At 36.3% G+C, this 22,601-nt stretch overlaps 6 protein-coding genes across 11 annotated transcripts; 4 read left to right on the top strand and 2 right to left on the bottom strand.

The window, feature by feature from the left end:
• The first annotated feature begins 675 nt into the window (after positions 1-675).
• Positions 676-2,621, top strand: LOC116129941 (transcription termination factor MTERF2, chloroplastic-like). The gene is made up of 2 exons (XM_031415696.1): positions 676-704; positions 878-2,621. The coding sequence occupies exon 2, from the start codon at positions 895-897 to the stop codon at positions 1,990-1,992; it is 1,098 nt and encodes a 365-aa protein (XP_031271556.1). The 5' UTR covers positions 676-704; positions 878-894; the 3' UTR covers positions 1,993-2,621.
• A 368-nt stretch (positions 2,622-2,989) lies between these two features.
• Positions 2,990-6,563, top strand: LOC116129899 (mediator of RNA polymerase II transcription subunit 22a-like). Of its 4 annotated transcripts, none has more exons than XM_031415638.1 (5): positions 2,990-3,004; positions 4,318-4,381; positions 5,236-5,384; positions 5,826-5,891; positions 6,125-6,563. In XM_031415638.1, exons 3-5 carry the CDS (start codon positions 5,244-5,246, stop codon positions 6,344-6,346), a joined length of 429 nt encoding a protein of 142 aa, XP_031271498.1. In that variant the 5' UTR covers positions 2,990-3,004; positions 4,318-4,381; positions 5,236-5,243; the 3' UTR covers positions 6,347-6,563. The 4 variants fall into 4 exon arrangements, with proteins under 4 accessions (XP_031271498.1, XP_031271496.1, XP_031271497.1 ...); XM_031415636.1 differs by having other exon boundaries at positions 5,223-5,384; positions 6,125-6,562; XM_031415637.1 differs by lacking the exon at positions 2,990-3,004 and adding an exon at positions 4,082-4,195.
• A 344-nt stretch (positions 6,564-6,907) lies between these two features.
• LOC116129863 (jasmonate O-methyltransferase-like) lies at positions 6,908-8,661 on the bottom strand. The gene is made up of 4 exons (XM_031415594.1): positions 8,587-8,661; positions 7,694-8,098; positions 7,339-7,611; positions 6,908-7,258 (listed from the first exon to the last, which is right to left on the bottom strand). The coding sequence occupies exons 1-4, from the start codon at positions 8,659-8,661 to the stop codon at positions 6,908-6,910; spliced, it is 1,104 nt and encodes a 367-aa protein (XP_031271454.1).
• A 1,780-nt stretch (positions 8,662-10,441) lies between these two features.
• On the top strand, positions 10,442-15,391 carry LOC116129920 (cell cycle checkpoint protein RAD17). The gene is given in 11 exon segments (XM_031415668.1): positions 10,442-10,713; positions 10,915-10,972; positions 11,252-11,340; positions 11,423-11,470; positions 11,641-11,697; positions 12,127-12,229; positions 12,670-12,980; positions 13,063-13,471; positions 13,994-14,228; positions 14,320-14,380; positions 14,850-15,391. Coding segments are annotated over 11 exon segments (1,791 nt in total). The 5' UTR covers positions 10,442-10,530; the 3' UTR covers positions 15,087-15,391.
• Positions 15,392-15,693: 302 nt separating this feature from the next.
• Positions 15,694-17,452, top strand: LOC116129918 (L10-interacting MYB domain-containing protein-like). 3 transcript variants are annotated; one of them, XM_031415666.1, is made up of 3 exons: positions 15,694-15,865; positions 16,163-16,537; positions 16,756-17,452. In XM_031415666.1, exons 2-3 carry the CDS (start codon positions 16,169-16,171, stop codon positions 17,311-17,313), a joined length of 927 nt encoding a protein of 308 aa, XP_031271526.1. In that variant the 5' UTR covers positions 15,694-15,865; positions 16,163-16,168; the 3' UTR covers positions 17,314-17,452. The 3 variants fall into 3 exon arrangements, with proteins under 3 accessions (XP_031271526.1, XP_031271527.1, XP_031271525.1); XM_031415667.1 differs by having other exon boundaries at positions 15,694-15,905; XM_031415665.1 differs by having other exon boundaries at positions 15,695-15,856.
• Positions 17,453-17,944: 492 nt separating this feature from the next.
• Positions 17,945-21,847, bottom strand: LOC116129884 (nitrate regulatory gene2 protein). Its single transcript, XM_031415614.1, is given in 4 exon segments — positions 17,945-18,749; positions 19,894-20,117; positions 20,514-20,722; positions 20,824-21,847. Coding segments are annotated over 4 exon segments (1,980 nt in total). The 5' UTR covers positions 21,599-21,847; the 3' UTR covers positions 17,945-17,977.
• Between the last annotated feature and the right edge of the window lie 754 nt (positions 21,848-22,601).

The following is a 22,601-nucleotide window of genomic DNA, read 5'->3' as shown; positions in this document are numbered from 1 at the left end:
TTAATAGATATATAAATAATATTAAAGTTTTTGGGTTCAAGAGATGATTAAACAATGTCTCCTAATAAGTTAATCTTTTAGGTTATCTCTTAGTAACGGCAAAAACTTTAAACTAAAAGTTACATTGAATTGGTAATGAATCAACTGTATATGCAAACTTTAACCATTTTTTTTTTAATATGTTAATAATAATATGGTATCTAAGCAAAATTATATAGTGCTTTAAATAACCATCTACTGCCAAACAAGTCAAATGAATAAACTTAGTTAACTCAATAATTTGATATAAAATTTATGAGTAATGTTATACTGATAACCTTTTTTGGGATTCAGATAAGATCCATTACGAACTGATTAATTATGAATTGTCATGTCAGGATTGTAAAAAAAAATTTACAAAAAAAGGTTATGGGTGTAATATTTTCCAAAATTTATTATCTATTTTGGCTTTCTTTCACCTGGAAGAGAATACAAGTTTTATAAAATCATAAAAGTCCTTAATGATTCCGTCTGTTGCAGTTAAGTCACTGGGGCCAATCCTATTTTTGCCTTTAGGTTTAGGTCTAGCCGTTTTGAAGGTGAAGAAGTCAATAAGAGAGTGAAAAAAGTTCCTGCTTATTTGAAGCTTTGTATCCAGGATTGTTTTCTTGGTGTAACGGGTGGTGTCTTTGTCTTCTTCTTCTTCTCCTCTACTCTTCAAGCTGGTGAGTGAAATCTATATACTGAGCAAAACCTTCTATACATTGTTATTAATATTTTTCAACGATTATGATGTGTGGTTTTGTGTATAGAAGGCTAGTATATGCACAAGTTTTACCAAATATTTATAGGTGTGTCGTCCAAAATTTAGGCACTAATCATGTCGATTCGTGTTTGGGTTTGTTGCCCACTGGCATGAGATCATTCTCAACCAATATAGAACAAGTTGAAAAGGACCACTCATTTACTGTGTCATACCTCATAAATTCATGTGGGTTGTCTACTGAAAAGGCAAAATCTGTCTCCAAAAGAATCAAGCTTCAATCTGCTGAACAACCAGATTCGGTCCTGAAAGTTCTAAGAAACCACGGATTTACGGCTTCCCATATAATCAAAGCTGTTGGAAGGCGCCCTAGTTTACTTTTAGCCAATCCTGAGAGGTCAATATTGCGTAAATTTGAGTTTTTTAAATCTTTTGGTGTAACAGATGCTGAGCTTGTGAGTGTTTGCTCGTCAACTCCATCTATTCTGGGTCACAGTTTGGAAAATCTACTCATTCCTAACTATAAATTCCTCAAAAGTGTGCTTCTCTCTGATGAAAATGTTATCAAATCGTTTAGAAAAAAATCATGGCTCTTTCAGAGAGATTTGCCAAAGAATGTGTCTCCGAAACTTACAGTCCTGAGAGAACTTGGAATGCCCGAGCCTCTTATTGCACTAATTTTAATATGTTATGCTCCTATAGTCTTCCAAAATCGTGAGAATTTTGACAAAAATGTCAAGAAGGTTATTGAAATGGGTTTTGATCCTCAGAAATGTGGGTTCATCCATGCAATGCAGGTGTTTGCCTCATTGAGTCAATCAACTTTGGAACAGAAGTTTGATACTTTTAAGGGGTGGGGGTGGTCCGATGAGGACATCATGTTGGCTTTCAGAAAATGCCCCATTTTTTTGAATGCCTCTGAAAGCAAAATAATAAATGCAATGGATTTTCTTGTGAACAAGATGGGTTGGCAGTCCACAGATATTGCCTTGTATCCAGACGTTTTCCTAATGACTTTGGAGAAGAGGATAATCCCAAGGTGTTTGGTTATTAAAGTTCTGCAGTCGAAGGGGTTGGTGAAGAAAAATTTGAGCCTAGGTCCATTTCTAAGACCTGTTGAGAAATTATTCTTGGATAGGTTTGTGACAAAATACTTGGACCAGGTTCCTAAACTGATGAATATCTATCAAAGGAAGGAAGGCTTTCATTCTCTGGATATGAACATCTATGTTTCTTCCGGCAAACTGTAGCATGTCAACTTTCCAAACCTAAAAGGATTGTATAGTCTTTATTTGGTGGTCATTAAATTTCAGCATTCTAGTTTATTGAAACAATGTTGAGTTAATTCAGTTACTTCTGCAGAGTAACATTTTTTTCAGCACTTTCCAATTTGCATTTGATTGTATGCTTTATATTCATACATGAGTACATGACTAGTAGATGTAGACATGAATTTCAATTCTGTGGTTTTGATTTACCCCAGGTCCCTGTAGTTTCTAACAAGCCCTTTCCTTGCTAGCAACTTACAGTGAAGCTTGGAGGTCAGAGAAAGAGATGAATCAGTGATATTGATTGACTTGAACAATATTATAGATATGATGCTGTGATATTTTTGCTTGCGCAACTTCTTTGTTTGGTTGATGTTTCCTCCTGTATAGTTGTAATTGCAATATTCTATCAATCTCCATTGCACTGGAGACTGATTTTAGGTATATAGTGATGAAGTAAATTCCTTGTGGGAAAGAGGATATATTTATTGAGACTATCTGTGAAGGGGATTGATAGGTTCAACATTTGGTTCATGTATTGCTTTTAAATTTTGGAGTGAATTTGATTCCCAGCTTTAGATTATCTGGAACTCCAACATTTGGTTCATGTATTCACCTTTTAAATTTTAGCTGCAGCAAACCAAAGATGTTTTGAGATACTTGTAAGATTTTACTGTCCATTGTTTACTAAAAACATAATTAGGAATTGTTTTTCCATGAGTGAGAAATTGTTTTTCTCAAAGTTTATGGGTGGAAAAAGTTCATTACAGGTGATTTTGAAGTTTAAAGATAAAAACTATGAAATTAGGAATTCAATCTTAAAGAAAGGGTTCTTTAATTGACTGATTCTTTGTCAATATTTAAGAGCTTCCACCTTCAACTGAATTTTATTTTGATAAAAGAGGTTGTATATGGTATGCTCTATTGTATTTATTTAACCAAATCTTATCAATGTTTGTGGAGCAGAACGAAGAAGAGAAAGAGTAAAATGAAAGTAGGTTTGATTCAGAATCGAGTATAAATGAGAAGATATTTTCTTTATCAACTCTGGTATGCAGCATTAAGTGAAAAGGGGGAAATCTCCAGAAACAATGGAAAGGGTGGCATGGAACGATAATTCATTATCAAAGATGACGAAGATGAAGTTTTTCATCACCATCATCAATCATCATCATCCCCAGCCACCCATTCCCAGTGGCCTCGGGAGGCCTAACTCAGCCTAATTAGTTACTTCATCCTAGGAACTTGCAAGTATCCTTCATTCCTTTATATAGGCAAGCTTAGAGAATCCTGGTTTTCTCAAAAACCCCTTTCAGGCTCATGGTTGTACGTTTACCGCTTATCGCTTATTCTGCGGCCCCGAATCCATTCATTTCTTCATATATTTCCTCAATTCCGATTCTTTCTTTTACAGTTACAGATGCTTGATACCTTCAACCCTTCAATCTCATTATATATATATATAATGACCGGTGGTGGTGTTTCAGTCAGTTTACGTACGTTTTAACTAATCCTCCGAGACTCTTGGACTATCGGTTAGATAAAAGCTCTAGTAGTTACTCCTATTAGCAACTGAGGAAGGACTCGAACTCATGACAAATACACCCAAGAGTCTTTATCAAACCACTCAGTCAATAGATAGCTTGGGGTGGCCATGACCACCCTAGGCCCAAGGGGTGGTCCTTCCCAACTAAGTGGTCTCCACTAATCCCTTAATTAATTTGTTGTCGATTATAATTTAATGTAAAAGTGATTACTCGAATCTAATTATTATCGTCTACATCAAAGTGGTGACTCGAATCATATTTTTATCATTTTTACAAAGTATATGAATAATTATTCAATCGGTGATTACATATTCACTGTATTCATATAACCTTTTTTTCCTTATAAATAGATATTGTAATGTTTAAATTTTAATGGATTAGGATGATAGAAGTTAAGCACATTATTTAGTAAATTACATTTTAGGGGGGATAAATGAAAGTTTTAGAAATAAGGGGGCCAAAGGAATGTATATTGGGTTATAAATGTCGTCCCTTGAGGCCCATAAGCAAATAATTTTCAATGGGCTTTGCCCATTCTTCTAAAACATGGAAGGCATTAAAAGAAAGATGCAGAAGACCGTGCTTGGGGTTGCGGAGTAGAAAGAAGAGAAAGGAGAAGGGGGAAGAGTGAAATGAAAGTAGGTTTTACCGAATTGATTTTAAATTTAGTCTATTTAAGCTTAGTGTCTTTTCTTTCATGAATTTTGTTGATTCCATGTGCTGCTGTTAGTATTTCAATGAATTTTCATGCTCTATTCAGGAGGCAAGGATAGGAAGGAGAGAGAGATTTTGAACCATACAGAGTTCCTGAGCTTGGAATTCGGGTAAGGAACCATTCGGATTTGAGACTTTTAGCATCTTTTTTTTAGAAATTTAATTTCAGTTGTATGGAACAACATTCCAAGTGGAGATAATTTTGCTATTAAGTTCTATTTCTTTTGATTTTTTATGCTGAAACTGAAATCATGAATTGCTCTTGGAATGTTAGGCTAGTTCTATGGTTTGAGGTGGTTTTTGTAAGCATGTTAATATATACTTTTGGCCCTGTTATAGTATGTGAATGCGTAATGAGTATTTCTGTGGTGTAATGTTTTATGGATTTTGAGTTACTTTTATATATTTTAATTCAGGAAATGCCCGGAAAGAGGGAAACTTATGCCCAAATTTTTGCGGTGGGTTGTTTTCAAATACCATTCCTTGTCAAGGATTTTACTCTCTTAAGGCCTCTTTTACACTCTAAAACAATAACAGCCCTCGACAACACCTACTTAAACACATTACATGAATTCGTCTATGATCAAGTAACTCTTTAGGGTCGTTATCTGCACTATAAAAAAAAAGTACAAGTGTCTTAACATCCTTCTAAACTTTGCTCATGGTAAAAACTTTATAGTGATATTAAATTTTACCTTTTTGTAATTAATATAACATCTTGTCCTTGTCTTGTCATGTTAGGAAATGGAAACTATAATTTGATAGGTGTATTGTGTTAAGGAGAATATAGTTTCCATGGCAAAGATGTATTAGCCTTATCTCCTGTAGCAAACTAAATAATCCATTTAAAACTTGACGATAGTGTGACTGTTGACTAGTTTTGTTTAACTGTGAGCTTATTTTCTTTTTAAATGCTTCAATGAAATCAAATTAACTTCAATGGCTATGAAGTGGTTTTTAACAGAGAAAATAATGAATAAAGGAGGAGGAAGTGGGCCCACAGCAGCAGCAGCAGCTGCAGGAGCTCAGAAGCAGAAGAGTCTGATGCAAAGAGTTGAAACTGATATTGCTAATATTGTTGACAATTTCAGCCAATTAGTCAATGTTGCCAGGGTATACTACTACTAAGAACCGTTTTTTTTTTTCCCTCTCCAGTCGTATGGCTCATTTTAATTTTAAATAATTTACTACGACTGTTAAAACACATGAGAACCTAATTTTTAATCGTTGTTGAATGTATGTATAGTGATATGATAAAGAAAGTATGGAAATTTGCTAATCTTTGGTTAATGACACATGTCTAAGTTAACTGAATATAATAAAAAATCCTTTGGTGAAGTAGAGAACATATATTTATCTTCTTGAACCAAATTTTGCACGTATAACTGGGGCGAAGCTTTACATTCAAATGAGAAATTTCTTTTACTTTATGAACAAATTATTTAATAGCTTCTTGTAGAGGATTTTTGCTATATGGTTGGAAAATTGTTCTAACATGGATTGAAAATGTCTATTGAATTCATCTATTCACTTGGTTGTACCTTTTATATGTAGGTAAATGAACTACCTGTTAGGAATTCGCAGGAAGCATTCACAATGGAGATGCGTGCATCCAGAATGGTGTGTAATTTTCTTAAAAAAGAATATGTTTTATTGCATTTAGAAGTTTTAGCATGAATGTCGCACACAACACCACAAACTTTCTCTAATTTCTTTGCAATACGTACTTTTTGATATATGTGTATATATAGATCATTCAAATCTAAAGTATTATAAAGCTTTATTTCATGCACTTTCTGAATGTTTAACTGTTTTCAATTTTTCATTCTTCTTAATCCATTAATGAAGAACAGGTTCAGGCTGGTGACTCTTTGCTTAAGTTGGTGTCTGAGTTAAAACAGACTGCAATATTTGCAGGATTTGCGTCTCTTACTGACCATGTCGAACAAAAAACAACTGATTTTAACAGACATGCAGAGAAAACTGACCGTGTTTTGGCTAGAATTGGAGAGGAGGCAGCTGCTAGTCTCAAAGAGCTTGAGGCGCTTTACTATTCTTCAGAACGAAGAAGCTAAATTTAGCCTCATGTTTTAGGGCCTTGGAAAAAACTGGATGTTGTTGTACTTTAGTTGACACATGAGTATAGAAGCAGAAACTCTAGTTCATAGTTTTTGAAGTAAATTGTGTTTTAAAAATTGAGGTAGTATTGTATTAACTTAATTTTATTTTCAATATTAAGAACTAAATTGCAGTGTAGACTTGGAGCCCAAATTACTGTTGATAATAGTGCCCCATATGAAATTCTTTAATAAACTCTCTCAATTACTTGAATTTTGTCCATCAGCTTCCTTAGTCAGCCTGTGGTGGCTTCTTTGTTGGCCTCATTAATGCTGTTCAAGCTGTCCTAGATGAAGCAAAGACTTCAGATATGAATTATCTTGATTACTTGAAGGCAGTGTTGCTGTTGCACCTCTTTTGAAGGTAACTGTTGGTTCTTTAACTCTTTAGTTCTAACCACAGTTTTATGGTATAAAGATGAATAGTAAGCCAGAGTTGAACAATTGAATACATTCACATATTCTCTTTTCCAGGAAGGGATGCAACTGTATACAACTCATTAGCTGTTGTGTGCAAAATCACTTTCTAATCAGAGAAACAACAACACCAACATGTTCTACTTCCCTTGTATCTGCTGCCAAGATTTCAATGAACCTTTGGAATAAACGATCCATAATTTCAGCTTCAGGTCCAAAATGACTCTCAATCATTGACTCATTAACTGCTCTAATAGCCTTTGCCATATTTTCAGCTGTTGTTGCCCTCTCATACTTGTTTCCTCCATTCACCCCATCCCATGGTGCTACATTAATCTCCATTCGATCAAGAGTGAAGGATCCTTCTCTCTCTACCTCTGCTTTGATGTCTTCTGTATATGGCTCATAGTACGGTGTATTGTACGTATCTAACTTTTCCTCTTCAATCAGCCCCTACATTATAACACTACATGAATTAGTGTCCAATACTGTATAAAACAAAATTGTGTAAAAGAGTTTGTATATTAATATACCTGAGCGACTAAATCTTGGAATGCCTCTCCCAAGTAATCCCAAAGAAGACAGCTTTCTTCTGGGGTTGGATCAGGTGTTCGTCTAGCCCTGAATGACAAAACCATGCGGCCTTCAGGGATTACTTCTGCTGAGCGAAACTTGAGAAATGAAGAAAAATCCCTCTGAAACTGAGTCTTGTAAGCGTTTATAACAGCTGGTGGACTTGTCTTTGAAAGGAATATCTTCCCCTTGTTTATCACTGGATTTTCTTTGTCACTCAATTCTGGAGGTACCTATAAGCATATCTCCAAGATTGATTGAATGAAAGAAAAGTCGAAACAGGACCTGAAGAGTGTTTAATGATGAATTAATTACCTGGGAAAGCCAATGGAGGCTAGAAGAAGAGTGCACAATATGCAGGCATTTTGATGAAAAAATCCGGTCATAGAAAGAGCCAGGAACACCGCAAATATACATAGGCTGAAATTCTGGTCCATTCTTTTCCTGCATCTTCTGGTGAAAATCTGGCAAAGACTTGAACACTGTGTTGAAATCATTTGCGGGAAGATCATTCAAATACACGAGAAAATCGGGCGGTGGTCGACCAAGTTCACGGCATCTTTTGCAAATGATGCTTGTGATTTCAGTAACTGCAAATAAAGTGTTTGGGCCAGAGGAACAGCCGAGCTCAGCAATGGTGACACTCTCTGGTAAGTTGGAGGAAGCCAAATCCTGTAGCGCTTGCCATAGAACAGACATTGACTTGGACAAATATGTTGTCTACCACAAAACAAAATCAACAAGTGATTAAATCTCAGAAGGTTAGCAAATTAACTTTACAGTTCATGCATTATTTAGAGGTTCAATTCATTTCCTACTTGATTACAACTTGGATCTTCAAATACTATTTTCTTTTCCAATGGCCTTCTAGCAAATATTAGAATCAGTTTTATCAGAAATCTGCCATTGAATCAGTTTTATCAGAAATCTGCCATTAGCTACAAGATCACATGAGTGATAGGCCCCCAAGACAGTGACCAAAATGGGGAAACGTTAGCCCATTTCCTGGATATGTTTGGCTCCGAAAATGTTATTGTTAGGGACCACAACTTCAGTGCAGCAGGCAGGACATATGAATGAGTAAAATGGTGCCTCATTTTTCTTCTTCTATCAGTCTCATAAACTTTGAACAAAGTCTCTGATACCATAATATAACTAAAATGCTGTCTGATAAAGTAAAATCTGAAAGAGAATAGGAAGAATTAAACCTGAATAACTGAGTTCTTTGCATAGCTTTCTTCACCCACACCTCCTTTCATATGAAGAACTTGTTGCCGTTCCATACTTTTTCTGATGCTGAAATTTTTTGTCTCAGTTAAGCCTTGAGCAAAGATTTGATAATAGTTTTATATATATAAATAAGATGATGGATTTTGTCCCATTGGTTTGACATCTTTTTTTATTGTTCTTCTTGTTGATAATTATAAATTAAATTACCAACTAATATTCTCCTAGTACTAGAGAAAGATTCTGATATCTTATTGTGTGTCGTTATATCAAGCAACAACTACTGTTAAGCGTGATTAATTATCTGGGATTATCAGTAACGACATTAATAGTAGTACTCGTCTTTCATGTTTCATCATTTTCATGTCCTACATTATACAGCCAAATTAAATATCTTTTCAGCATTTCTTAATTCAAGCCTTTTCTGTTTATTACTCTACCGACAATGGACTGAGGGGGTTGGAAAAGGACTTTTGAGTAGGTCATCAGTTCAAATCATCTAAGTTGTTAATAGAGATGATTATGAGAGGATATATTCGGGCTTCTGAAGGATTTATCTGGGCCATTGGAGAGTATATCCAGCCGTAAACTTCAGCCTCGAAGGTTATTAATAGAAATGACCATTGAATGGTATATCCAGGCCATTGGAGTGTATACTTGATTGTTAACTTCAAGATTCCGAAGATTAGTCAAGATGTCCGTAAGTTGACCCGGACACCTCTGGTTACCAAAAGAAAAAAAAAAAAAAAAAACATGAACTTTCAAATTTTGAATCTTATTATTTAATAAAATATGGACTAAAAGTTTGTGTTTTCAAGAATTGCGTTGGATTTTGAACAGAATCATGGAGCATACCGAACAAGACCTGAGTTTACGATATGGGTTATGGACAGGCCCATTAGGCCTAACATAAACGGCCCAAAATCAATAAGGCTGGTATTATTAGACTCCCCTGTGTGTTCATGAGCACTCTTTAAAACTTTCTTCTGCAATAACGTTCTCATTATCTCTCAGTACTTAATCAACAATGGTGAACAGAAATCATATCATAATTTAGGATTTATAAGAGATTAATTGAATTAAGAGTAATATTAGTTCACAACCCAATCTCACAACCCCCGACATGGAAGCTCGTCATTGGTTAGCTCGTAAAATGGGTCTCGTCTGCTTCACTGCTGTATAGGTATTGCCTACCTTATTGCGAGCTAATCAATGACGAGTTATCACGTCAGAGGTTATGTGAGAAGGTTATGGACCTAGCATTATTGTTGAATTAGTAGTGTCAAATTTTGAATTCTTGTAGGAGTAAATCTACACCAACACCTTTCTTGCAAACATCTCTCACAATCTTGACGTGGTAGCTCATAATTAATTAGTGGGATCCATGCGGAACTTATGTAGGACCTGTTGTAAACTGATCAATTACGAGCTATCACGTCGGGTTATGAGAGAAAGTTTGTGAGAGGAGATTGGTATAGTATTTTCTTCTTATAGTTACGGCCCAAGACCAATTCAAAACTTTTAAGTAAACTACAGGCCCATTGGCTTAACATTGAAGCAATCCAACGGCACAAAAATCTCGACCGTGTTCCGCCACCACACTGTATAACTACCCAACTCCATTAGCTTCCACCATAAGCCATCGCCAAATCTTCTTTCACAAAACCCCTTACATTTTCCCGCGAAATTCCTGTCCTATATAACACTCACCAACTGCAAACTCTTCCATTTCTTCCCACTCTCTGTTTTCTCGCATCTTAAACGCCCTCGTTTTGAAGAAGCCGTTGTGAAGAAGCGCTCTGAAACTTTTCACAACGGTAGGGTTTTTTGTTTGTTTTGTGAGTCGCGGAAACGGAGTTGTTGGCATTCCTAGTAATGTTTGTTCGTTCAAATCCTGACATTTAGGGTTTGCTTTAGTGGTTGTGATGAGAAAAGGAAATAACGTCGTCGTATTGTCATCATCGGATGACGAAGATGATAAACGTTCATTGACTTCTAATCGAAGCTATAAGAAGCCTAAAGCAAGGTCGTTAGTTACTCGTACAAACCCTAGGTCTGCAAAGAAGCCTCGTCTTTCGGGTTCTCGGTCACGCTTATCTAAAAATCTTGTGTGATGAGGTATCCTTTAATTTCCTTTTTGTTGATATTTATAATTTTATTTATTTTCTCTGGCATATCCAACAAGGACTCTGGTTTGGTTTTCTGGTGACTTTAACTTGCTTTGTAGCTAGCGCATTTATTTATGAGATAGCTGTCTATTTTTATTGTTGTTGTAGTGGGTGCCTGAATTGTTACTGTGTTGAATGCAGATTACATCGTCCTTCAAAGATTTTGATGAATTTCTTGACGGGTTCAAGGTATCCGCTGGTACGCAGTTATTATAGTTTATGATTTTTATCTGCATTTGATGGATTTTACTGTTTTCGGGGATTAATGGAATCTAGAGACCAAGGGCCACTTAAATTTGGGTTTTCATTTTGCAATCATATAAAATTGTCTTTCTTTATAGTTTGTAGGGAAAGTTATGGATAATGTTTGTGATGACTCCAATTTATGAACCACAATTCAATCTTGAATTTTTGTCTTGTAGCATCTTGTTTATACTTGGCCTGTTAAAATTTTAATAGAAATGGAATCATAATTCAGGTTCTGGACGGAGCTGCATAAAAGAATTGTTGTGGGTTGATAAATACAAACCCCGCACATTAGAAGAGCTTGCTGTTCACAAAAAGAAGGTGCATAAAATCATTAAGCTAATTTTATTTATATTCTTTTTTATATGAATGTGAGCTTACTTTATCTGTTTTGTATTTTTAGGTTGAGGAAGTTAAGACGTGGTTTGAGGAAAGGTTGAGAACTTCAAAGGTACATGTCAGAGGAAGGTTTAAAAAAAAAATGCATATGCTACTGTAAACTATAAGCTTGATTGCTGAGTAGATTGTAATAAACTAAGTAGGCATAATTTATTTGTTTCAGACTTTATTATGTTTCAGTTGCATTGTGAAATATAATGGCCTTTTCTTTGTTGTTTTCAGGATGAATTTAGTAGCCGTGTCCTTGTCATCTCTGGGCCAGCTGGAGTAGGAAAATCTGTAAGTTATCACTCTTTAGTACATATGTCAAATTGTCAATCATTTTTGGCAAAGGATTATTCTTGATTGTATCTTAATAGAGACATTATTTTATGTAATTATCTCTTCTGTTATGACTTAATAATCTTCTTCATCTTATATTTTCTGGGTGAATGATTAATAGTTTATTTGTGCCTATTTTTTGTATGTTTTATGATTGATCTTTTAGACTTATGTTGGAATAGGCTCCCATTTATTTTGGATACACGTTATGCGTACAAGTGGGGCTGTGATGGCATGTACTTGCGACCTGATTTGGCTTTTTGCCCTGCTATCTTAAGTAAATTTGATGGAAAGAAACTTTTTGAATTGTTTAGTAATTTCATTGAGAAAGCTCACAACTTAAATGTGCCCATGAACAGCCAAGTGATAATATTTCTTATCTTGCAGGCAACTGTCCACATGATTGCATCTCATCTTGGAGCAAAATTACATGAATGGAACACTCCTACACCCACAATTTGGCAAGAACATGCATATAACTTTAATGCAGGTATCTCAAGTCAATATGTCCTTTAAGACAAAGGATGAATGGAACACTGGGGTCAGTCGGATTGGAGACTCGTTTTTTTTTTTTATTGGTTACATCCTGATATTTTTAAGGTTCACAAATTATATGTCTTCTGTTGAGCTTGCAAATTACTTGAAGCTGAAGATTTCTGTGTCTCACTTTGTTGCTATGCATGAACTTTTGATTGAGCGAAATAATTTCTTGTTGAAGTGTGAATATTGTATATATAGAGTATTTGTGCTAATTGATACCATTGAAAGTGAAATATGAATATTATGCGAAACTGTTCATATTATTTAGGTGAATTGAACTTTTTAGTTTGAGGTCATATGGAAAAAAAATATAATGTTTTGTTAATAAGTTTCAATGATTAAATTGGCTACTTTCTTATGGCGGTTATGTGTTGTTGCTACTACTGCTAGGGGTACTGTACACATCTAAGTTGGATGAGTTTGAGAATTTTGTTGAGAAAGTAAGGAAATATGGATTGATTACATCATCCTCTCCTGAAGAATCTAAAGCATCAGTTATACTTGTAATTGATGATATTCCTGTGACGAATGGAAGAATTGCTTTTGAAAGACTTAAAAACTGCTTGCTGCTTCTTGTGAGATCAACTTTGATACCAACAGCTGTTGTGGTAACTGACTGTGGTAAAGCAGATTCGGGAGATCATGCTGCACGGAGCTTGGAAGAGCTTCAGACGTTTCTTGAGAATGCTGGGGCTTGTAAGGTTACTTTCTTGAACAGCTGTGGTCTCAGATTTACTTTTACATTATCAAATGCTCATTTGTAGCTGCTTTTGGGAATTTCAGGTTGCTTTTAATCCTGTCACTAGTAATTCCATTAAGAAGACTCTTCTTAGAATATGCAGACAAGAGCAGTGTGGCCTGACTGCTGAACAGATTGATCTGCTGGCAAAAGCCAGTGGAGGTGACATCAGACATGCAATTACATCTTTGCAGTTCTTCTGTCGCAAACCAGATTTAGTGCATGATTTTTCTTCTCCCAACTATCATCTCAGTTCGTCAAAGGGAGATCAAGAAGATCTCAATGATTTGGATAGTGAATTTTCAATGCAATTTGGCAGAGACGAGACACTTTCTCTATTTCATGCCCTGGGAAAATTTCTACACAACAAAAGAGAGACTGAAAATGTTGTAGAAATGGGTATGTCATAAGTTACTTTGGAGTTTTCTCCCCAAGTGTTTGTGAAGGAGTTTCGTAACTTTCAAGAGTCAGTAATAATACATAAATGTGAAGATGGAAGACATGGAACCTCTTCCCATCTTGAAGACAATTTAAGATAGTGTTTTATTTCTGTCAGAGTTTTCACTTACGAGCTACTGTTTGTGTTGTAGACCAAGATGCATTCCAACATTTCCTCTTCAAGAGATCTAATGGAACCTTTTACCTATGAGGGCTTTTCCAAGACACAGTTCGTGTACCTGTTCGTTCCGGATAACGACTAAAAAATGTACTTTTACCACTAAAAAGAAAAAGAAAATTTAGACGTCGAAAAAAACTTAACGAAAATAAACAAGGAGGAAGAGAGGGAGGGAGGGAGAGAGAGAGAGAGAGAGAGAGAGAGAGAGAGAGAGAGAGAGTCTCCGTGTGTGTCTGCTGGGGGGGAGGGGGTACGAGGGTCACAGAGTGGTCGGTATGTTTTTGTGAGTTCTTTGTACGTGTGTGTGTGAGTGTAGTGTTTTCAATGACTTGACTATATTGAAAAATTGTCAAAACAAGATGGACTACGGTCTGCTTTTTACATTTTTCGTGTAGTTCTAGATTTTCTTAGCGAGGATGCAATGGACGATGCGTGGCTTGTGGCTTCTTATTTAGGTGATGCTGACTTGCTTCTTGCATCTTTTCGAGGAATGCTGGCCAGATACAATGAAGCGGAGAATGTTCTACAATCAGCTGCGGCTTCAGTTGCTGTTCGTGGAGTTCTATTTGGAAATTCACATCCCCTGCCTTCTAGGTTTTTTTATTTTACTTTCGTGCCTTTATATTCCAGTTAGGAGCAATCCTCTTTATATCTTGAATTTTTTCACCAATTTTTGTGAATGCAGGTGGCATGCTATTCGTAAGCCAAAGCTCTGGCAGGTTGAGCAATCATCATTTCGTAATAAGGTTCTTTCAGATTATTCTTCTCTGGTCCATTGCATAATTTCTTTAAGTGTTGTTACTTTGAGCTGCATTAGCCATCTATATTTTAAATGTGAAAACAAGCAGGGAAAAAGTACAAATCTCAAAAAGAGCTCATTTGTTCTATACTCGTATCTATGGGATTTAATGTTCAAAATACTTCCACACTGCATGTCAAAAAGAAGAAAATGTTGGCAGTTTACTTTTCTTAGTAAAATACGATGGCGTTTTGTTGGAAACACGTTTTTATGATCTGTTGTTGTAGCAACTTCTATGAAGTGCTTAAATAGAGTTGTATTTGCATGCTATGCACGAGAAAACTGTTATCTACTGTAATTGCCAGAAGAGTTGCAATTTTTCTTTCTTCAGTGTGCCACTATCAATGATGACTTTTTCTTTTGCATCAGAACGCTAGTTTTATAATTGATCTTTTTATTTTCATTTGTGATTGCAGAAAGAGATGGTAAAGAAAAAATTTATTGATTATAAGGGAATAAACTCTTCTCATGTGTCCGTTATAGCAACTGAGTACACATCTTTACTTAAATGGCTCGAAAATAGGACATCGGGAGGTCTTGATGTTCATGATGTATTGATGCAAGGCAATTCGACGGCAGATGACAGTTTTGATAACATGAGCTTGGATGAGCCAGAAACTGAGATGTCTGATGATGAAATAGAAGATTGGTGAGCAGCGAGCTGGAGAAGTAAATTGATTCAAGATTGAATTCTCCCAATTTGTTATTACTTGTTGCTCCTTGCAATTTACTACTTACCAGAAGAAAATAATGTAAATATTTCTTTTACTTGAAATATCCCATTGTATCTAATTTTCAGAATTGAGTTAAAAATATCGATCAGGGAACAAAAATGTAGGCATGCATCATCACCTACAGAAGAATGTGCAGTAGTCATGTCTACCAAAAGCAGAACCGTAGTAATGGTTCATTGGTTAATTTTTGTTTAGTATATTGTCATAGTCATAATTTTTTCTTAGCAAAGACAAGTAAGAAAAAGAACGTTGTATTGATAAGTTCTCCATCTCTCATTTTTTTTTTTTTTTTTTTTTTTTTTTTTTGTGGGATAAATCCGATAATTACCTTACCGGCGACTCAAAATCCTGGGTATAACTAACTAAATATAGGACTTATCATCCGGTTACAGGGGAGAGGTCTATTTCATTTTTTTAAATTATTTGATTTTATTATATTGCAATATTCCTTTTGTTTTTGTCTTTGCTTCGGGAGTTGACTATGCAAGTTATTAAAATATAGGTGGGTAAGAAATGCTTTAGCCATACATATATATAAGGAGGAAAAAAGAATATAAATCGACGGGAAAAGAACAAGACCAGTGGGGATAAAATCCTCTCCACTAGAACTAGAAGGAAGAAAAAAGAAAAAGACAAACTGTGTTTAAAGTTTGTTTGTTTCTTCACAGCAGCAGTGTTCATGAATCGAAGTAAGTCTGGTATATCAGTTTAATTCGGATCCTCAATTTTTCTTCGAAGGTTAATCTATTTTCTGTTTCTCTCTTTAGCTTGGATTTTACGTTGGGGTTTAATCACATTTAAATTTAAATATGCTTCCCAGTTTCAAACAATTGTCTCGTATCGCCTTTAATTTTGCAAAATTCTGATTTACTATTATGCATAAAACCTTAATTTGCTGATTCTAATCTGAAACTGGGTTTGTGGGAATTCCTATTATCTGTAGTGGGTGGCCTTTGAATATCATAAAATTTTACTCAATTTTGTTGAATGAGAAGCTGTAGATGGCGACCCGGTTCTCCTTGTCAAAGAGGCAACTGTCACAACAACAGCAGCAACAGCAGCATCAGTCGAGGGCTAGGTGGACTACATTCTTAACAAAGGTTCTTACGGACTTGATGGTTGATCAGGTTTATAAAGGGAATAGAAAAAACAATTCTTTCAACAGGAAAGCTTGGAGATGTATATGTGATGAGTTCTATAAAAAAACTGGTCTAAAGTGGGATAAGGAACAACTCAAGAATAGATATTCAGTTTTGAGAAGACAGTATGGTCTTGTGAAGTCACTTCTTGATCACGGTGATTTCTTCACTTGGGATGATTCCTCTGGGACTATTATAGCTACTGATGAAGCGTGGGCTAAATATGGGCAGGTAATTTTGATTCCATTTCTGTTGTCACCTGTTTGATGCGGTTGTTTTATTTTTCGGGGAAAAAAATGTTGGGTTTATACTTTGTTGGATTCTAAGAAGTTCGATGTAATTGTGATTCAGTATAGTAGATTTCTTGACTAGCCATTAATGATGCAGTAGCTGATGCATGTTCTTTATTAATTTATTTATGGTCACTAACTCCTTGTGAAATGAATTAGGGACATGCCGATGCTGAGAACATAAAACTGAATGGATGCCCTCTCTATAAACAACTATGTTTGATATTCTCTGAGTCGACGACAACCAATGGGAAAAATGTCCAGTCAGCTGAACTTGAGGGAGGGATTTCTTCCTCGCTTCCTTATCCGCAGCCCTTGAATGTAATCCAAGAAGTTACTTCTTCAGAATCTGAGGATGAGATGGCAGACAATGAAGAATTCCCGTCTGCTATGCCTAGTTCCAGTTCAACTACCGTGCGAAAAAAAGGTCGCAAGGGGATTGATGACGCTATTGCAGGAGCTATATTAGAAATGGCAGCAGCTTCAAAGATGAGAACAGCTGCTGTAAATTACTCTAGTGGCAGATACACTATTGCTAATTGTATCAAAGAATTGGATCAAATGCAGGTAGTTGAAGAACAAATCTATCTAGCAGCTCTGGATCTGTTCCACAACCGTAATGCAAGAGAAACATTCTTGTCCTTAAAAGGTGAGAAACGGTTGACTTGGTTACGTAGAAAGTGTATTGGGCAATGGCAATCCAGTGCCCAATATTGATAGAACTCTGCATATAATTAGTCCTAAATATTGTGCATAGTAAACAGCAGTTATAGTAGTTGTGTATTATCACCAACCTTCTGTTTTGTGACATTATTATACTTGCAATAAAATTAGTTGCATAATCAGCTTTCGATTTTATGAATCTTTGCCATGAAATACTATCTCAGCTGGTCTTGTAGAATTATGGAGTGAGGCATAACGGGTTAACTTCCCCAGTGCCTCCTCAGCACCTTTCACTCTTTAGTGAACTGAAATCAAACACTAGAGACAGACAAAGACTAATTTTATAGATCCAAATAGAAGATAACATTTTAAGCATTGTAGCAGCTTCCTATTGAAAACACAAAAACAAGGTATACATAAGGCCTACTTGAAAACACCTAAATCCGTCCGAGTTCTGAAGTTGCCACGACTCCCCTGTACCAAAATGGCTCACAGCATTTCCCATCAGTACACAAAATTTGCATCACATTGATTTGCACAGAGGTGAGCCTGCAACACTTCTCTGTGCTTCAATCCATCAACTGAATGGGATGCATGTCATCTATACACATAAAAACCAAATATCTTAGCCTTTTTTGTTTTAAATTAAATATCCCATTTCAAGGTTAAAACCAAATCTCATTGCTTTTTTTTTTCCTTTTATATTAAAGATCCCATTTCAAGGGAGTATCCTCTTCACTTCTTGCTCCTGTCTAATACCCTCGGCTTGATTGTATAAGGATTCAAAAGCTTGCATACACACACTTGAAAATCCGACCATTGCTTGAAAGACATGCGGGAAACCCATCTGCAGGTTATTCATGGTCATTGCTCTCGTCACACTCACCGACTTCTCATGCTTATTCTTCTCCTCTTCTGCCTTGGTTCTTAACATCTCCACCTTCAGTCGTTTCTCTGCAACTGGATCCTTGCTAGAGTTTTCAGGCACCGAAAATGGACCATACTTGTTCTCCAGTGATCTTAGCTCGGATGACTTCTTCTCAAGCTCCTTAAATACAGACTCTGACTTCTTCTTTTGCTTATGTTCTTCAGTTTGTTGAACTACTATAGCATTCATCACTATTAAGAAGCTCTTGATTCCTTCAGATGCTACTTTGTCTGGAATCCTATCAATTGCTAGGTGCCATTCTTCACAAAATGAGTAAATTCCCGATTCCTGGCCGTTTCTAGAAAGTGGGGGTTTGGTGAACTGGAAAAGGCTTAGCCGTAGCCACCCTGTGAGGTTCTGAATGTATTCCTGTTGGGCTTTAACCAATTTGCAGAAAGATTGGTACCATTGCTGGACTTGGAGCTCAAGCTGCAGAGTTGATTGCCTGTGAATCTCAGATGTGGCTTCAATAGATGGAATTGTGTTGAGGTATTTGAACTGCTGAACTATGTGAGTTTGGACCTGGTGGCTCTCATACATGCTTCTCCACATGCTCATTAATCTAGGAATCAAGCAAGTTCAAGTAAATTACATACTGTTTTCTTGTTCATACAAGCTAAAAAGATAATTGGAAACAGTGGACAAAAAACAAACCAACAGAAGAATGAAATATAAACCATATTTTCATGAAAGGAAAAATGTCTATCCTTACATAAACCACAGCGTCAAATCTTAGATTCTCTAACTGAGCACCAAATCATGAAAGGAACAATAATGGGTTTTGAGGACACTAAGTGCAGGCTTCAGTAAAATAAAATCTTGTATACACAGCAGCAGAACAAAGTCCACATCCAATCCTGCCAACAAGTACGAGTTAATTGTATTTACCCCATCAATCCTTTATGTTCCATCTGATGACCCCACTACTAAATGTATTGTACTCCTATTGAGGTGACAAAGATTATGTCCCATTAAGATGTTCAAAAGGAAAAAGATTAAGCCTGGTTGTAAAGTCAGGGAGAGACCCCGGTCAATGAATGAAATTGAGGTTGGTTTTGGGATCATAATAGCCCCCACAATAATTCGTACTTTGGGACTCGGAAAATTAGGCGTTAGAATATCATTGTTACAAAAGCAAATAAGGGCCAGTAAAATCAGTCAAAAGTAATTCTCTGTACCGTAAAATATGCAAAATCTTCTTATCTAGGTTTATATGGTTATCTCTCTCTCAGTATACATAACCAGGTACTCTTTTATCTTCTTGTTGTTTATTGGGGTTCCCCAGTTCTGATAAACCGTATGCAAAATCTATTATTCTCTCGGATCCTGGAATTGTATTCCCTTTGCTAGGTTTACTTTTATTTTTACCAAAATAATGCATGCAAGAACATTAACTTCTCATCACAAGAAAAAGAACAAAGAACAGTCCAAAGTAAAAGCAACCAAGTTAAAAGATGCCCCCTGCCTGTCTATAATAATGCTAATTGAAGGATCCAAAGTGTAACCATGTCTTCACTAGAAGGTGTCACATGCTATACCTAATCCAGGCAGCCCCTGGATGGGAAAATGATGTAACAAAGTCACGTGATTTCTCAAGTCTTAGCCTTTAGCTCTTAAATCCATATGGCGTTAGCTGTGAGTATAGTTATTTTTTCCATCAAATATGTTATAGTTATGGAAGTACAAGGAATTAGAAGAAGACTAACCCTTTAACAAGCTCAAGAAGTTGAGGGTAGAGTTCAGTTTCTCTGATTTTGATGATCTCAGCTGATATAGTCTCAATGGCTTGAGAGGAAACCATTAATTGAGACTCTAGCGTTTCAAGCTCTTTCTTGGTCTTCTCAGTCTTCAAATAGTCAGCTCTTTTCAACTCCAGTTTCCTCAGCTGGCCCACTTTCTTCTCATGCTCCATCTTTATAGCCTCAGAATCCTAAACACGCAAGTAGAGAAACCACTTAAAACATAAACTAAACTAAATGAGAATTGAATAATAAGCTTGTCAGCTCATGAATCCATATTGCTATGGACCACCAACCACTTTTTGACTCCCTAAGTTTTTGTCCAAGAAATGTAAAGGCCATTCTTGGGCCCCAAAAGATAAAGATTCAGATCTTAATTTCTTATAAGCACAGAGCTTATGGGGGGTTTCATCAAGTACAGTTCATGTTATACCAAGGACAAGATGATGCCATAAGAAAAAAAAATGCCCATTTTCTTTTTGATCTCCTGAAACTTGAACAAAAGCTGAACTACTGCTAATAGTACTAGTAAATGAAAGAACTGAGATAGAAAGATGTTTCGAAGACTTGTGAAAGTAGATCTCTACCTTAACCTCCTCATACAGTTTCTTCTCCCAAGCATATAGTTTCTCAATGGTTGAGGAATGGCTACCAACTCCTTTGTTTCCAACCACTTGGTCACGCAAGCAGTTTCCAAATGCGTGAGATTTTGGACTGGAACCCCATGTCCACAACGTTGGACTCAAACTAAAGCCATAGTTGTAAACTTTACCTGCCATACCAGATTCACAAATCACTCATAAATATTATTTTGAACTGAATAATGTGATCTCATGCAACTATTTTGTTTTGGCTAACTAATAGAGAAGACATCTCAAAGAAGTCAAGGGAAAGTACATAAGAGATAACAAAACAAATCTGACAAACAAAATCAAGAAACCCACATATTAATACATACATACATACCTCCTTTTGTTTGGGATGTAGAAAAACTAGTACTTGGAACCTCAAGAACCACAGAAAGCTCAGCACCAGCATCAGCGGCCTTAAGAAAGTAATCATCAACTTCTTTGATAATCTCAACAATGTTCTTACCATTTCTTGATGGCACCACGGCGAGTTCAGTCCCAGTAGTTTCTTTAGAGTACCCACTCAACACCGAAGGTGGCGCCATCGTACTCTCCGTCCTAGACCTAGTCAATGGCACCTCAGACATGTTGGTAGTAGCCTCCTCCTCCCACTCTTCCTCAGTCACCGACTGTGTTGTTTCCACAAATGGGTCCCAGAAGTCCCAAGTTGACGATGGGGGAGGTGGAGGAGGCGGAGGTGGAAGAGGAGAAGCCCCCATTGATGATGACCACGTATCAGTGCTGGGACTAAACGGAGGCCGTGGTGAACGAAAGATTTCTGCTGGTGGTGGTGGTGGTGAACGAAAGATACGTGATGGCGGTGATGGTGTTCGGAGGTGGTGTTGTTGGTGGAGGTGAAGAGCGGACTCACTATTTGAAAACTGAAGAAGAGCCGAACCAGTACTGCGAAGGGAACGAAGATACATTGCATGTGAAGCTGAAAAAGATTGTCTTGCTTCAACCAGCTGTTTCATGTACTTCTTTCTCGCTCTGCATCGTGACACTGTTTCTCCTCTCTCTAGATTTGAGACACAACAACCCATCTCCCAGTTGTTGTGTGTTTTTCAGATCGAATCTATGGTTTAGCTTTGAGTTAATACCAAAAGAAAAAGCAAAAACACTTTGCAAAAATACAAGATTTTGTTTTCTGTTTGTGGGAGGTACACTATTGTAGAAGAATATATCTAAAATAAAAACCCCTCCTCCCCTCTTAAGATGGCGTCGTTGGCGCCCATTGCGGCAAAAGCAAAGCTCACTTTCATCTTTAATTAGTACGAATACATACTGTCAGTGAAACAACACTGGCTACGCTAGGGCTAAGCAAATAAAAGTTTCTTTCTTTATCCACATTCCACAATCTGTAAGACTAAACACTAGTACAGTTACAAACTAAACCCAATGCACGCCTGCAAATTTCTACTTTCTTTCCTTCGAGTGTCTTTTTTTCACTGTAGAAATGGGGGTGTGGTTTGGTGACTGGTGATGGCGCCGTGGTTGAAGAATAGAGAGAGAGAGAGAGAGAGAGAGAGAGAGAGAGTTGCTGTTGCAGAGACAGTGAACGTTGGGCAGAGAGTCTTTGGGCACAGTTAAAAAATTCTTATATTTGAATTTAGAGACGAAAATACCCTACAGTGACCTTTTTTAATTACTACAGAATGCCCTTAAACATTCACAACTCTAATACACACCAAAAAATACATATTTAATCTGAATTTTTATTTTTATTTTTATTTTTTTAATGAAGAATAAAAATTAGATATTGTTGTCAGATGGAAGTGTATGTATCATGGGACGTCCGAAGCTGAAGCTCTGTGTTGACTGTTGAGGGTGTTTTTTGTAACTTGATATTTCAACGGATATACAGAGGCTTTCAAAATTAGAAATAATATTGAAGTGAGACGCTGTTATTTGGCCATTATTGGTTACAGAGACATCATAATTATACTTAAACCGCCCCACCATATTTTATATATATATATATATAGATCCAGAAAATTAAAAATAATAACTAATTACATATTAATATTTTTACTCATTAATATTTTT

The sequence above is a fragment of the Pistacia vera genome, unplaced genomic scaffold (genome assembly GCF_008641045.1).
Source record: "Pistacia vera cultivar Batoury unplaced genomic scaffold, PisVer_v2 Contig214, whole genome shotgun sequence".
In the NCBI taxonomy this organism is placed as follows: domain Eukaryota; kingdom Viridiplantae; phylum Streptophyta; class Magnoliopsida; order Sapindales; family Anacardiaceae; genus Pistacia; species Pistacia vera.
This window is presented reverse-complemented; position numbering and strand designations above follow the sequence as displayed.